General features: G+C 49.9%; 1 protein-coding gene across 5 annotated transcripts; it reads right to left on the bottom strand.

Moving 5' to 3' along the window:
• Positions 1 to 4,720: 4,720 nt before the first annotated feature.
• On the bottom strand, positions 4,721 to 14,620 carry OTX2 (orthodenticle homeobox 2). Of its 5 annotated transcripts, none has more exons than XM_055131997.1 (5): positions 14,486 to 14,620; positions 14,260 to 14,331; positions 9,274 to 9,489; positions 8,079 to 8,254; positions 4,721 to 6,354 (listed from the first exon to the last, which is right to left on the bottom strand). In XM_055131997.1, exons 3-5 carry the CDS (start codon positions 9,368 to 9,370, stop codon positions 5,734 to 5,736), a joined length of 894 nt encoding a protein of 297 aa, XP_054987972.1. In that variant the 5' UTR covers positions 9,371 to 9,489; positions 14,260 to 14,331; positions 14,486 to 14,620; the 3' UTR covers positions 4,721 to 5,733. The 5 variants fall into 5 exon arrangements, with proteins under 5 accessions (XP_054987972.1, XP_004601829.1, XP_054987973.1 ...); XM_004601772.2 differs by having other exon boundaries at positions 8,079 to 8,230; XM_055131998.1 differs by lacking the exons at positions 14,260 to 14,331; positions 14,486 to 14,620 and adding an exon at positions 12,187 to 12,324.
• Positions 14,621 to 15,194: the final 574 nt, after the last annotated feature.

Genomic DNA, 15,194 nt, shown 5'->3' with positions numbered 1-15,194 from the left:
CGAAGCTGCGTGGACAGGTTTTCCGGATTCAGTGTAGCCTCAGGCCTCTGGAGAGTCCAGCTAAGGCTAGAGATGTAGGGGGATGGTGAACCTTTTCAGCACTCCCACCTCGCCCCCAAAGTTGCCTCCAAGGGGCACCTGACCGGGAAAGCGATGGAGCGGGGCGGGGTGCGCTTCTGCGGTTTGTGCGACTTCCAAAGCAGCGGTAGTTGCGCCCACCACGGGCAGTTCAAAGGGGCAATAGTCCTCGTTTAGCTGCTAAAAAGTGGCGTCTAATTTTATTATTATTTTTAACATCTTGTGCCCTCTCTATAAATGTATCCTAGTGCTGTCAAGTAGAGGAGGAGACACCCCCCTCCCCAATTCAAAAAGGCTTCCTCTCTCTGCACCAGCAGGCAAGCGAAGTTCCAGGCCACCAGGACACGTTCCAGGGAACTCTTCAAATACAGCTTTCCTCTTCCTGGTGCTGAAACTGGCCGGTTCCAGATTTCTGCACTAGGGAAACGGCGGGGTTCTGGTGGTAGTGGGGCAGGGGTGTTCTTTTATATTTTCTCTGTTGTTATTACTGTTTCTTCTCCATCTCCCCACCCCCACCCCAAATTTCATGCTTCCTTCCACCAAGAATTGAAGGTAAGGGGTGAGGGGAGATTAAGGAATGAAAGTGAGTCAGAAGCTTCATGCTGTTCTGCCTTTTCCCTCTAGGAGAAAAACAAAATTCGAAGCCCACAGTCCCCCAGAGAGCCTGATCTAGCTGGCTTCTACCGTTGGACTTTTTAGTAAGACCCCTTTATTTCAGCCTGCTTATTGTTTGTTTGCCATCAACATCAGGTTGGTTTTAAAATATAAAGCACACTGCTCGTAGAAGAGAAATCTCCCTGATTCTCTTTAGACATGGGACCTCCCTGGCTTATGGGGCCAGCCAGTGGTGGAAGGCCTTTCAAATCCATGCTGGCTTACTCCACACCAGCCACTCTGCTACAGAGCTGATCAACAGATCACTTCTGCCTTCAGCTTCTCACTGGGTTCCGTTTCCATCGAACTGCTCCCACCAAAGCTGGAAGGGGGGGGGGGGCATAGAAAACCTACCTTTTCCAAATAATGCTTAAATTTCATTTTTTAAATCAGAACTTAAGAAATCCACTGATTTTCAAGTCTCATGTCGTTATGAACAGGCAGTGTGGAATAGGCACTCTGAGCAATCCTGTACAATGTGTCTCGAGGCACTGGAGCACTACGGTTTCACATGTAATGTAAATTCTGTCCGAGACAAATCCAATAATCTGTGCCGTTTCAGAGCCTAATACCAAAAAACATTGGAGTGGGTTTTATTGCCCCCCCCACCCCACCCCAGGGGCAAGTCCCAAAGGCTCACCATCTTTTGTATCAAGCTAACCCAAGGACTAACATGGGCCGACTAAAGGGACTGTGTTTTATCAGGACATGCTGTGCTGTCAGGGTGCTAAGGGAGGAGGAGAGAAAATCAGATGTTCAAGGCACTGGGCTCAGATCTGACCAGGAAGATGTGGGCTGGCTCTTGGGCCCGCTCCCAGTCAGCAAATGAGACATCGGTCTTTTTTGAAGACCTGGAGGAAAGGCAAAGCAAGCAGGCTCACTCGGAGCTGAGCCAGGCTCTGCAGCTCCATCTTCCCATTAGAGATTTTTCAGCCAGGTCCAGTTTACATTTGAGTGGGATGCACCTGTCTCCAGCCCAACTCCTTTGTGTATTTCTCTTTTGCATGATAAAAACAGATTTTTCTCTGAATGCAAGAAACGGACCACCTAATACTGGCATGCCTGGTTTTGGGTTTCTGCTTCGTCCGGCAAACAACGGGAGGTGTTCCCTGAGTGGTAGATGGGGATTCAAACCTGTGCGGTGTGCGCCAGGGGCCGGGCACCGAGCGCCCGCTTCTGGTTAAGTAGAAGTGCCACCCGGACCCAAGGACCAGGCCTAGCAGGTAACCGGAAGAGGCTAGCTGCCTCGGGCTATCCCCTGCCCCCCCCCCCCAAAAGCACTCCCTCGGGCGTGCGGGTCCAAAAAGGAAAAGGCAGAGCCCTCCATTACAAACGAAATCTGGGGAGATGGAAGGAAACGGAGGAGACACGGATCACTCACTGAGAATCCTCCGGCTCAGGAAAAGCTTCTAGGCTGAGCTGAGGACTCCAAAGAAGGTCCGGAGCCCGCAGCTCCAGGCCCCCGGCCCCATGCACCTACGCGCGGTTTTCCCCGAGGGGCTGACTCTCCCGGGCTTCAACTAACTGACTCAGCGGGGCGCGCGATAGGCGCTACGTCTGTCGGGCCGCGGAAGTCCCAGACCACAGGGCACGATAAGGCCCAGTCTCGGCCGCCCCGCAAGCTCCTCTTCCCGGGCCCCAGGCCTGCCTCTCTGCTCCATTTTTTTTTTCCCTTTGGGCGTAATGCATCCCAATATCCCGCAGCCGGCCAAGGCCTCCGAACTCGGGCAGGTAGTGACATTCCCTGAGTGACTGGCACTCAGGCTGGTGAACCCGGAAGCTTGACTTCGGGGTTCGGGGAGGCTCCACGCAGGCCCTTCCCGACGCCCCACTGCGCCCTGGGGGCCTGTCCGCAAGCCGTGGACCTGGGTGTCGAGCCCGGCCCGGGGCCAGACCAAAGCTGGAGAGGGGAACCCCCGCGAGCCGAGGCTCCCAGGCTCGGCCCAGAGGTCCCGCAGGGCTGTTGGGGCGCAGAGGGCGGCTGCAGCCAGCAGAGGCGCCCTGGGCTTCGGCCTCCCGCTGTGCTGCAGGGCCGGGTAGTGGGGGTGGGGGATGCGAGTTATTTTCCCTAGTCTCCGCAGCTGGCCGTCGGGACACGGGCGCTCCCCCAGGGTCAGCCCGCGGGTGGCCGGGGCACCCACTTGGGCGTTTGTCCCCGCAGTCCCGCCCTAGACTTCCAAGGGTCCCTAGTCCTGCAACCCCCCACCCCCACCCCCAGGGCGCGCGGGCCCCAGGCTGCGTGCGCACAGGAAAGGGGAGATTAGCAGGGCCCGAATGGGAACCAACGGGAGGAACTGACCATTATCTACAACGTGGTTTCGAAAGCCGGAACTTAATTGACTTGATTGAATTTCTCTCCTTATCTATAGAAGGGAAGAAACACTCCCAAGGTGAAATACAAAGGGCCAAAAGTCTTTGTAGGGAAGATAAAGGTTTTGGGCAACAGATCTTTGTCGCGAGAACTCCCCGCACCCCCTCCCCACCCAAGATTACATCCGCGGCTCGAGGGTTGCGCTTTGCCAACAAGCAGCTGAAGTAGCTTCCCGAGGTCTTTGGAGGTCGGTGTCATTTCAGAACCAAGTATTATGATTATTGGGCTTAATTTTTATCAAACCCCGGCTGGGCCGGGAGCGATCAGAATTCTCTTCACGTCTGTAAATTTGCTCTCACCCCGATTCCCATCCGCAATAGCCTGCAATCAGAGGAAACTTTGCCCTAAATCAAAGGGATTTAACTGCGTGGTCTGTTCAACTAATTTGCGCTAAGGTGATGGAACTCTTCATTTCGGAGAGGGCTCTGCCTTTCCCCCCTGACCTTTATTTTCAGATATTCACAGAAACTGGACCGAAGAACTTCGTCAGAGTGCTTTTAAGAGGGGAGCTCGTCCCTGATCTGGTGTAGTAACACCCTGGAAACTGAGGCAGTGAGGGAATTCTTTGGGATTTTATAGCATGATTTAGGCTAGGAAATGTAAACCTAGAACGTAGAAACACAGCAACTTCTCTCTTCATTGTAAACTACAGTGCGGTGAAGATTAGTAGGTATTGGAAAATCTAGCCAACAAGTTTTGCCCTGTGTTCAGTGTAAACTATTCCACTTCCTTTTACTCCAAAATAAAAAGTACTTATTAGGCAAGATCATGAGGCTCCAAAAAGAACAAACGGTCATGTTAAATAGCCAGAAACAAAATGATAATACTAAATGGTGGCAATTAATTGCTTAACCATTGCAAACACTGCCATCCAGACTCAAACTTAGTTTTGAGCAACTTTAAGAGCATTGGAGCTAAAATTAAATATTGCTTTTGCCAGAGGCACACCATGGTCATTGGCTGGTTTGTCTTTTCTGGTGATTAGTTTACAAAAAGAAGGTACAACTGAGAAGGGACTATTTTTCAGCACTTTCTTAAAAAAAAAAAAAAACTGACCAGGTACCTTATGTTCAACTACTAAAATTATAGGTTTTAAAACTTTTCTGAAACTCTTTTGTTCAGAAATCATTTCTGCCTGAATTGCTTTCAGATTCTGATTACATTCCCTCTCCTGTTTACCTCAGATTTTGGGGGGAAGTTAAAAAAAATTCTCTTAAACAAATAAGAGGATAGAAACAAGGAATTCCTGTCATTCTCATTTTCTCTGGGGCACTACAGCTGTGTTTTCTGTAGTTTTGTTTTCTGCCTCTGCAATGGACCAATGCTAAAACATACTTTAAAAAATGCCTAAGAAATTGTTAGGAGGTGGGGCAGGGAGAGAAGAACAAGTAGTAAAAGATCTTAACAAATTTTAAAGTAAACCTGATGAATCATAAAGTTTCTTTACCATAGTCATTCATATCTAGCTCCTCCATAGATTGGTCGATACAAAATTTTCAAAATTTACACATATCTCCTCTGATGTAAGAAAAATATGCCTTGAAAGGAGAAGCTGAATCTAGGTTTCTCATTCATAAATAGTATATAAAATTAAGCTGAACCAAATGTTGTGCTAGAACCATTTTAATATAATTATACATATCTGCCAAATCCAGAAGAAAAAGGTTTATGCATATATAACTTTTCCAGTTAACATCTGCAAGCATAAACGACAATGATCTCAGTTTATAAATTCATCAGGTCAGAGCAATTGACCAATGTCTCTTTACTGCTACGCTTACCAACAGTAAATCACAGATGAAATTCGTGTCCTTTTGTTCTCTTCTCATGCTCCTCTTCCAGAGACATTTTGTTGTCAAGTTTCAGTGCAGTGCACCTCCAGCCAAAAGTAATTTTTTTAGATAAGTACTCAGTTGCTCTGATTTTTGCTTATAAGTATAACCTATTTAATCACAGAAGAACCCCTGCAGAGGTGGAGTTCAAGGTTGCATACAAGAACAGGAGATCACAGTTTTGAAGTCTAGCACAGATTAAAAACCACAGATGTACCATTTATATAAGACACACACTGATTGTCTCTTAAACTACATATTGACTCCTTATGAACATTATTTTTTTTTTAAATAAAGTAGTGCATCTAGGACAATCAGTCGCACAATTCACACAGCCCTGAAAAGTTTTTCAGTGCCAACTACCAGTTGGTCATGAAACGTGAGTGAGCTCAAGACACTGTCCATTCCTAAAATTCAACCAAGGATTGGCTAAAACATCGAAACACCTCTGCTTAAGAAGGCCATGTCCTTCTCTCCTTTCCCCTCACAATTTAGTTTAATTTTTGGTGGTGTCTGGTTGTACATGGCTAGAATGCTTTTGATCACTTTGCAAATCAGGAAAACCAATAATCTAAAACTATGACAGCATCTTAAGTAGATTGGTTTGTCCATTTCAGGTTGCTGGTTGGTAGGCCCTTGAAGGCCCTTCATTTTTCCATCTATGCCTCCTGGAACATTGATCAGAAGATGAGTCTGAGCATCATCCCATCTAATTCTTTTAACCAATGCCTGGCTAAAACTGGAATGTCCAGCCCAGTATATTTAAAAATCACCCACAAAAAGAGGTTCTATAGGTCTTCACAAAACCTGAAATTTCCATGAGGATGTCTGATCTTTATAATCCAAGCAGTCAGCATTGAAGTTAAGCTTCCAGGAAGCAGTTTGGTCCTTATAATCCAAGCAATCAGTGGTTGAGTTAAAACCCAAGCTCGAAGCTCCATATCCCTGGGTGGAAAGAGAAGCTGGGGACTGATTGAGATGGCTGGTGACTGCATTGGTACCCATGGGGCTGAGTGTGGCCCCTGGTCCAGGAAGCTGGTGATGCATAGGGGTCAAGTAAGATCCACAGTCCATGCCCCCAAAGTAGGAAGTTGAGCCAGCATATCCTTGACTATAACCTGAAGCCTGAGTATAGGTCATGGGGTATGACCTCTGCATGCAGGAAGAGGAGGTGGACAAGGGATCTGAAAGTGGGGAGATGGAAGCTGGGCTCCAGATAGACACAGGAGCACTGCTGCTGGAAATGGCTGGGACTGAGGTGCTAGAGGGGGGAGTGAACTGGCCACTTGTTCCACTCTCTGAACTCACTTCCCGAGCTGGAGAAGTCTTCTTTTTGGCAGGTCGAACTTTGTTTTGACCTCCGTTCTGTTGCTGCTGCTGCTGTTGACGACATTTAGCTCTTCGATTCTTAAACCACACCTTGAAAGAAAAAGGAACTTCTTTAACACGTTTCACGAACTCCCATGTCCTTCATAGACAAAGCGGGCAATCCTTCCTGCCACCCCAAACCTTACAGTCGGCACTCTCATACACGCTCCTGGACTGGAAGAAAGTTGGGAGGCTTTGTCTAAAGGCCCTGCTTTAACTCCTAGCCCACACAATAAAATTTAAGTTAGCCACCAAAAATACATGGCTAAAATAGTGTCCACCTCACTTTTTCTTATTTCACTTCAGACATACATGAACACTCACTCAGACCTAGCCCTATTATTGGGATATTCTCCCGTGGAATAGAATCTGTATTTTGGAGGAAAAGCACAAAGGAGGAAAGATGATTCTGTTAAGCAACAAGAACACACCAAGTAACAGAAACACTGAACACACCAAGGAACGAAGACACTCTCAGAGTTTCAAGTCCTATATTGGCATGGAGCAAAGGGTTCCAGTCCTCCACTTTTTTGTCAACTAAAATATTAAAAAAAAAAAAAGAAAGAAAGAAAGAAAGAAAGAAAAAGTACTCCAGGGAGCATAAATCCTGCTAAGCATGAAGGTCTGCAAGTCAGTATTGACAGAAACCTCCTTGAAGGGAAGTGGGATGATGACTTGTCTGTACTGATTTTAGTGAGCACAAACTTAAGTTCCCCCTCTGACACGGTAGTCTGTTGTCTTCAGGACTATGCCACTCACCAAGCAGAGATTCTGCTTCCTGTTCCATGCTTGCTGCTTTAGGAACTTAAGCCTCTGCTTGCAATTGGCAAAATTCTGTCAGTTCCATTCACCTTGAGCAATGAAGGAGCAAGTGTTTGGTATGTGAGGGATTTTAGAGAAACAGCCAGGACTTGCTGGGCGTCAAGTTCTTAGCGGCTCTTGTTCTCCAGTCAATGCCCTAACTAACTGTGGCATGAAGGTCACGAGGCTGAGCGCACCACCCTATCAGAGCCATTTGTTTTCTGCCATTGATAAGAATTTGGTCCAAGCTCACAGAGGCTTTTAAAAACCTCTCCCATCCTGTTTCCAGGTCTTAGTTCACACTGCTTTGCGCTCACTGAAGATCCAGCTCAGGTGTATGTACAGAACACCTTCCCATCTAGATCTAGAATTAACTTTTCCTCTCCAGCTAACGGAAAAGGTGTGTGTGGTGGAGGGGGGGGGGGAGTTGCCACTGGGATATTAGCAAATAGATAACTTATCTGCAAAACTACTGCAAATTCTCTTCAATCCCTAAGCCCTTGGAGAAAACACTAGGGCTGTATGCCTTGGTAAGAAGAGTACCAGATGCTTGTAATGACTGGCACTGGCCCCAACTAAGGTGTGACCTTGGGCAAGTCATTCATTCTATTTCTCCATCTTGAGGGGGAAGAGTTTCCACACAGAGGAAACAGAAAATGTAACTATCCCTGAAATCTGTCCTTCAGGCTAAGGATTTTAAGACTGCTCTGTTACTGCACCCCAGGGTAACTCTTACCTTGCAAGCTTGGCCTGCCAACTCCTTAGTTTAGAGAACTGGGAGGGAAAGGAGGTGGTGGGGTGGGGGTGGGGGGCAGAAAGGAGTTTCAGGGGAAATCAGCAATCAAGCAACCTGAAAATGAGTTGGCTGTCGAAGTGCTTAGTTGGACCCTTCCTTGGGTCTTTCCTGGTCCTGACCACACAGCCCGCAGGAGAGGGCGGCACGTGGGTAAAGGGCTTGTCTACGTCTGCCCTACCTGCACCCTGGACTCAGGCAAGTTGATTTTCAGCGCCACCTCCTCCCGCATGAAGATGTCTGGGTACCGGGTCTTAGCAAACAGCGCTTCCAGCACATCTAGCTGAGCCCGGGTGAACGTCGTCCTCTCCCGGCGCTGTTTCCGGGGGGTGGCTGCGGGACAAGAAGCCCAGGGCCCTTTAGGGTGGGGGAGCAGTTTCTCAGTCATCTGGGTGTCTGGGGGTGTGGGGTCCCGACTCCCCTCACCCCTCCATCGGCACGCAAGTCTCCTGGGCCTCCCCACTTTTCAGCCCGAACCTACCACTTCCACGGCCCCTACAGCCCCCACCTCCAGCGCCACCAGCGAACGTTTGGGGTCCCGAGTCACCCACCGCCCTCCCCCCAGGGTCACCCTCCCCCAATCCACTGGAGGTGGCTACAGCCAGAGCATCGCCTCGAAAGCTAACATAACAAATGAAACAAGGGCGGGGGTGCTGGGAGTCTTCACAATCAGCCCCTAAAGAGAGAAGTGGGGGAGGAGTGAAGCCAAGGGGTTCGCAGACCTGCAGCCGGAGCCGCGGGGCGCATTATTTTGATGCTAAGGGGGCTCGGGCTTCTAGGAGCCCCTGGGCCTTTGTTCCTCCATCTTTAAAATGGGGGCATGGGTCCTCGGGCTCCTTCTCCCAGGATTTTGAGACTAGAGCTCACCCGAAAGCAAAACGCCCACACCCGTTGCAAATCAGCCCGCTGGGGATTCCCGGTGGTACTTCTTGAGGGTCAGAGGGAAAGCCCCCGGGGACGCGGGGAGGACTCAGGGCAACTCTCAAGGCACTGCTGAGGATGTGAGGTTTGAAACTCGGGGGGGGGGGGGGGGGCTGGGGCCTCCTGGCCAACAGACGTGCGGAGAGCAGTAACCATCTCCGCGCGCCTCCCAGCCAGAAGCGAACGCTCGGATCTTCTACAAACAGCCCCACCTACTCACTTCCCCGCAGTCCGGGTTCTTCCCAGCGCCGGGAAACACCAAAGCCCCCCGAGCAGCTTTTCGGGAGGAAAACCCAGTGACCAGGTCGCCGGGGGCTGGGGCGGGGACAGCAGGACCGCCACCTCGAGAGCTGGGGGGGTGGGGGAGGGCATGGTGTTCTGTCCCCTCGGGGAGGCGTGGGGGAGGGCGGGTTACAATCCCTGCCGGGGGTGGGTGGGTGGGAGGCGTCACTTACCCGGGTAGCCCACCGAGGGATGCAGCAAATCCATGCCCGAAGTGGTCAGACTCAGCCCATTGACAGCGTAAGGCGGTTGCTTAAGATAAGACATCATGCTAAGGTTGTTCGGAGGCGCAAAGTCGGCCCAAATCGGGGGGACCCAGCCGGAAGGTCTGGCTTCGCCCGGGGTGGACAGATTCAGGGTCCTTGGTGGGTGGGTTTGGAGTAGCAGAACTAGACAAAGTAAACAAACAGAGGTGCTGGCTGACTGCTTTGCAGGCAGCAGCTCTTCCACGTTCCACCACGAAGTAAAAAGAGCCTCGGCGGTGCAAAGCACAGGCTTTTAAAGGACGTGCAGACCCACCCCCCCACCCCCCATCCCACTCCTCCCACCCCCACCCCTCCACCCCCCGGCTGCTCTGAAACTAGAGGGGATGGAGACCAGATAAACCTGTCTTTCCCCACCCCCACTCTAAACTTTTTTTTTAAGTATCTGAAGAAAGTAATTACAATCTGCCTACCCCAAAGAACAAAACCCCAAGCCTTCAAATGCACACACTGCATTCCTATCCCTGCATTTGCATAGGACTCATTGGCTGGCACTAGCTAATTGTCTCAAACAAAACTTGATTGGGGCCATTTGCAGAGACAAAGAACTCTTTTGGCTAAATAAATAATGCTGATAACAAAGCCCATTGGTGAGAAACAAAGAAACAATTCAAGAAATCTACCTCTCCCCAGTCTGTAGGCTTTCCAAGGCAGATTTTAATTATCTTAGCTTTTTACCACTTTCAGCTGCTGGGAACCTAAAATGTCAATGTATTTAACATCTAAAATACCAACTTGCTAATCGACAAACTTGAGAAAACTGCTCAGCCACTATTATTCCACATTTGAAGTCATTTCCAGTCATCATTTTCACCTAATTAGTAGTCTGGGTAATTAGATTTCGAGGTAAGTAACAGATTTATTAGGGTCTTGGAGAACCTTGATTATATGTGTCTAAAGACTAAGGCTAAACAAACAAGTATTTAACTTTTAATCGACACCCATCAAATATTTAAACATACTGCCCCCCCAAAAAAGTATTCAAGATTGGCAGGGGGGGCTGAGAGAAATTCTTAAGTCGAAGTTAAAATCTCACCAATTAGATAATGACAGCCCCCCACATTTGCAAGCAGAAAGGGTGTGCATTTGTAGTGCAAGCCGCTTCCATGTTGAATTTAATGTGTGGAGGCTGCAGATTCTGCGGGAAGCAAATTTTCCGACATTTGGGTCCTCAGCTGTTACAGCAATTTCCTGTGAATTGGCTGCCTTTTGCACATTTCAGAGTGTTTTGTTCTGGGGTTTTGTTTTGTGTTTTGTTTTGGAAGAAAGTAGATAAACAACATTAAGAGTTGTGAAACTTAAAAAATGTCTCCCTAACTTTCAAATTTCTTACAGTCCTTTTTTCCTCTTCTTTCCCCCCCCTTTTTCAGTGTCCAAGGAAGGAAAAGAAAAGAAGAAAAAACAAAAGTTATTTACTTTCTTGAACGGAGTGTCTCTCACTCCCACCAGCAAAGGGATCCAAAATAGGTGTTAACAGAGGCTGGCAGTTTGCAGGTCAGGCTTTTATTTTCCCTAAAAGATGGCACTTGTATCTGCAAGGATCTCTATTTTGCAACTTTGACACTGAGAGATTGCTTCAAAATGGCGGATACAGGCTTAGGAGAAGTTCCCTCTTAACTTTGACAAAGGTTCTAGTGAGTTTTAAAGACTCCAGGTATCGATACTTAATTTAAGAGCTCAAGACACAAAGTTCCATAAACAGAACTCAATTACTAAAACTTTTCCTAAATTTAAGTTCCAAACATATAACTTAAACTTTCCCACCCTCAGAGCTGAGGATTTCGTAATTTTAGAAATGCCCCTCTAGGAGTTTGTATTATTTCATCCCTAAAACCAATATAGTTGCTCTTCCAACAAAGACTTTATTCTCTTTTCTACTCCAGACAGTTATATTTGGAAGATTACAAAGGCTTTTGCTTTAAAATACTGAGTTAATTGTTGAAATGGCCTCTACAAGTCGACTTTTCTGTTGAATACAAACTGCACTGCAAAGTTCTGAACTAAAACAGAAAACACAAAAATCCCATCAGATGCACACAGACATTATCTTGCAAGGGTCCTTACATGAAGCGCTCTCTCCCACTTAGAAATGCCTGCCGCATCAGACCTCAGAGTAACACGTTCCAATGTAAAAAGCACTAACAGAAAAACACTAGAAAAAGAGCTTATCTAGCAGTTCTTTGGCGCTTCCCATTACAAAAGGACTTCTTGGAATCAACTTTTTCTTTCAGTGCTACGACTGATTCCCTCTTTAAAGGAAAAAAAAAAAAAGCAAAACTAAGCAAGCAAACAAAAACCCACCCACTAAACTCCCAGGTACTCCAAGCAGCCGAGCCTAGGTACGCCCTCTCCAAAGAAGCCGCCCTGATCCCTGGCATGGAACTTTCAAAGCCGGGCCGGTGCATGGTACTCCCGCCCCATCCCAATCGAGCCCAGAAGGGGAGACAGAAACCCATTTTCTAAGAAAACCTGAGCCTCAATAGCACTCCTTCGGAGGCCCAACTCCTACCTACAAGGAGCAGGTGACGGCTGCCCGGCGAGTTCCCGAAGCCGCCCGCGGCTGCACCTCCCGGCTTGAGTGTCTGCGTCCGGCGTTCCTACCCGCGGTCTCGCGGTCTCGCAGCCCCGCAGCCCCGCAGCTCCGCAACCCTGCGGCCCGGGCACCTCAAGTCCAGCCTCCCCTCCCGCTCCAGCCCGCGCCGCTTTATATCTAACGGTCAGTTCATGCAATCTGTCGTTTCCCCCGCCCCCGCCCCCGTTTCTCACCCCCCCTTACAAGGAACCCATCTACCAGTTGCTGTGTCCTCGCTCAATAATAATTACCTCGTCCGAGAATTAATTATAATAAATGTTTTCTTGATAAACTAACGAGATAATCCGAGGGGCACACGTCCCTTAATTACAGGCCGCCGCGCTCGGCTCTGCTTCTCGTCCGCGCTGATTAATTTTCTGCATGATGGAAAGGAAACAAAACTGCGCGGATTGGCAACCGGTGGGCCTGCGGCTCGCGAGCCCACGACGACCGAGAGGAGAGGAGCAAACGGGAGGAGGCGGGCAGGGGGGTCCCCAGCGCACAACAGCAGGAGCTGGCCTCTGGCTGAAGAATTCGAGGGAAAAAGTTTCTGGCCTCGGGGACTCAGACAACGCTGCCACCCGCGAGGGAGGGCGGGAGAAACGTGCCAAAAGGGTTGGCCTTGACTCTGAAATTCTGTGAACAAGGCCTCTCCGCAAGGACTGGTACCTTACTTTGGGGGGAGGAGTTTCCGCTCCAACTCCCTCCCGAGCTAATAACTTTTGGGGAACGGAGTAAGTCCCCAAGTGAGCCGGAAAATGCGAACTCCAAACTCTAAGATGGAGAGAGGAATCTCCAAGGGCGATGTATCCGTCTCCCTCCACCCTTCGAGGGTCGGTGCAGCCCGGCCTCCAGGGCCGGAGGCCAGTAGCAAAGGAAGCAAAATGCCAGCTCGGTGGATGGGATTCGGGAAAGTCCGTGCTGAGAGAGCACCGATTTCCAAAGTCCTAGTCGGAACAAACGCAGAGCCCGGTTCTCAGTTTGCAGTCTGCGCCGCCGCTGAGGCCGGCTGCAAGGCGGAGCTGTTGGGAGGGTTTTCACACGCGTCCCGACCTCGGCGCAGCCCTCAATGTCCGCCCGGCCCACTACATCCCGCTCTCCCCGCGGCTAGGAGGGGGTGCTGGGGCGCGCTGGCCGGCCCCGCCGCGGCCCCCACGGCAGTTTCCCCTATTCCGCCCGCCCCCCAGCCTGGCCAGCCGCGTCCTCCCCCTGCACCGCAGCTTGAGCTGTCCCAGGTGCACTGGGCGGTCTCTGAACTGGCCCCCACAAAGTCCGGGTGCCCAACGCCTCTGCCACGCGCACTTAGCCTGCAGACCAAGCTCTGGGACCCCGGCAACACAGGGACGTGTGTGTGTGTGTGTGTAAGAGGAGAGAGAGAGAGAGAGAGAGAGAGAGAGAGAGAGGGAGAGAGAGAGAGAGAGAGAGAGAGAGAGAGAGAGAGAGAGAGAGAGAGAGAGAGAGAGAGAGAGGAGCTAGCGGGGGTGGGGGGTTGGCGCCGAAATGGTAGAGTGATTAAAAAAAAAAAAGCAGGAGACCTGGAGACCGTTGCAAAAAGGCCGAGCGCAGACGGGTCACCTCTAAGAGCAGTTCTTGGCTGGGAGGGAGTAGGGGGGCAGAGGGGCCCGGGAATTTTTTTTTTTTTTAATAAAATGCGAGCGGCTGGAGCTTCGGGGCCGACTCGCCGCCGGCGCTCTCCGCCTGCCGGGCTCCGAGCTCGGGCTTCCCGGTTCTACCCTTGCGGACCGAGCTGGGCTCCAGCGGCAGCGGCGCCAGCCCCGCGGGTAGGAGCGTGAGTCCCCGGACGTGGGGTGCGCGGGTCCGCGGAGACGCCTGTCTTAGCATTAAATCATAAGAGTGATGATTGTCCACTCATCTAACTGCATCTGCATCTTTTTTGTCTTGGACTCAGAAAACGTCCTTGGGAGCAATCCAAATGACCCCAACCACCTCCGCGGGCCCAAACGCAAAGATCGGAGGGAGAAGCCCAGAAATGGGCGTTGACATCAAACAAAACCACACACGCCCCCCCACCCCCCAACCCCAAACTGCCACACCAGATTCGCCGGGTTTCCACCAGGTTTTACAGGAGCCGCGATCTCGAGAGCGCGCTCCCGCCCTTACTCCCACTCCCGCCCTCTTCTCTCAGGCATAAAGGTCCCCCATTACACCTCCAACATTTGTAAAGGGAAGTACAACGGCTTTCGGAAGGGCTCCGCGTTCGCAGAGGTTCATCGGTCGGTCTAATGGAGGTACTGAGGTGATGAAAGACAGAAGGACACATATAGAAGAACACAGACCGACCGACAAGATAGAGAAGCACTTACCTCACAGCCGCATGGGGGGGGGGGTTGGAGGGGAATAAAATTATTCTTCAAAATTCCAAACAGCCAGTTATCCTAAAAGAAATCAAGATCACTGAGTTAGAAACCTCAAAGGCTTCACCCTTTCATTAAAAAACAAAAAAAAAGTCAGCGGAAAAAAAATTTTTAACATCAGAAAAGGGGGAAAGTGGCTCGAGTTCTAAACATGCGTGGGCCCCTTGATACGTACAAGTAGCCGTGGTAAGGACCGCTCGAGCGATTTTTATTTTTAATAACAGTGGAGGCAGAGTTGGAGCTGAGGTCGGTTCCGCTCTCAGGGAGATTTGCTGAGAAAGCGCCTCTCTGGCAACTTTTTGACGCAAACTCTCCAACCAATGGCAGCGAGAGAATGATTGACACATCTAAGCCAGAGGGAAAATAATAAAAACACACAACAGGGGGAGGAAAACAGGCCGCTGCTGCACGGGGGGATGAACAGGCAACAAATCCAGGCCTCCGACATTACCAGAATGTTCTTGAAAGACACTGGGCTCCGCTTAAAATATACATTATGGGCCAGAGCATGTGAACTAATTGTATAATTAAAATGATGGACAGGGAGGCCTCCCCTTACCTTCGCCTTCCTTTTCATTGACTCTCTTCCTCTCCCCCCCACCCCACCTCTTTTTGTTTCGTTTTTGTTTTAGGGAGGGGAGAGAAAAATCCATACAATAAAATGGATATTTTTTTTTAAAAAAAAAAGAGAAGTAGAGACTGCAAAAGGTGAGGTTGGGGGATACTGTGTTTTTTGCAGCCAACGCCTGCAGTGTGGGTGCGGACCTGATGCAGAAAGCAAAATTGAAGCTGAAAAATACGCCCAGGCCGGCTCCAACATGGCCAGACCACTGTGAGGGCAAGGGAGGAGCTGGGGGGACATGGGGACATTGGAGAAGGCAAGG

Source organism: Sorex araneus, chromosome 3, assembly GCF_027595985.1.
Source record: "Sorex araneus isolate mSorAra2 chromosome 3, mSorAra2.pri, whole genome shotgun sequence".
NCBI lineage: Eukaryota > Metazoa > Chordata > Mammalia > Eulipotyphla > Soricidae > Sorex > Sorex araneus.
The sequence above is the reverse complement of the archived record's forward strand: the minus strand, read 5'-3'. Positions and strand labels throughout refer to the sequence as shown.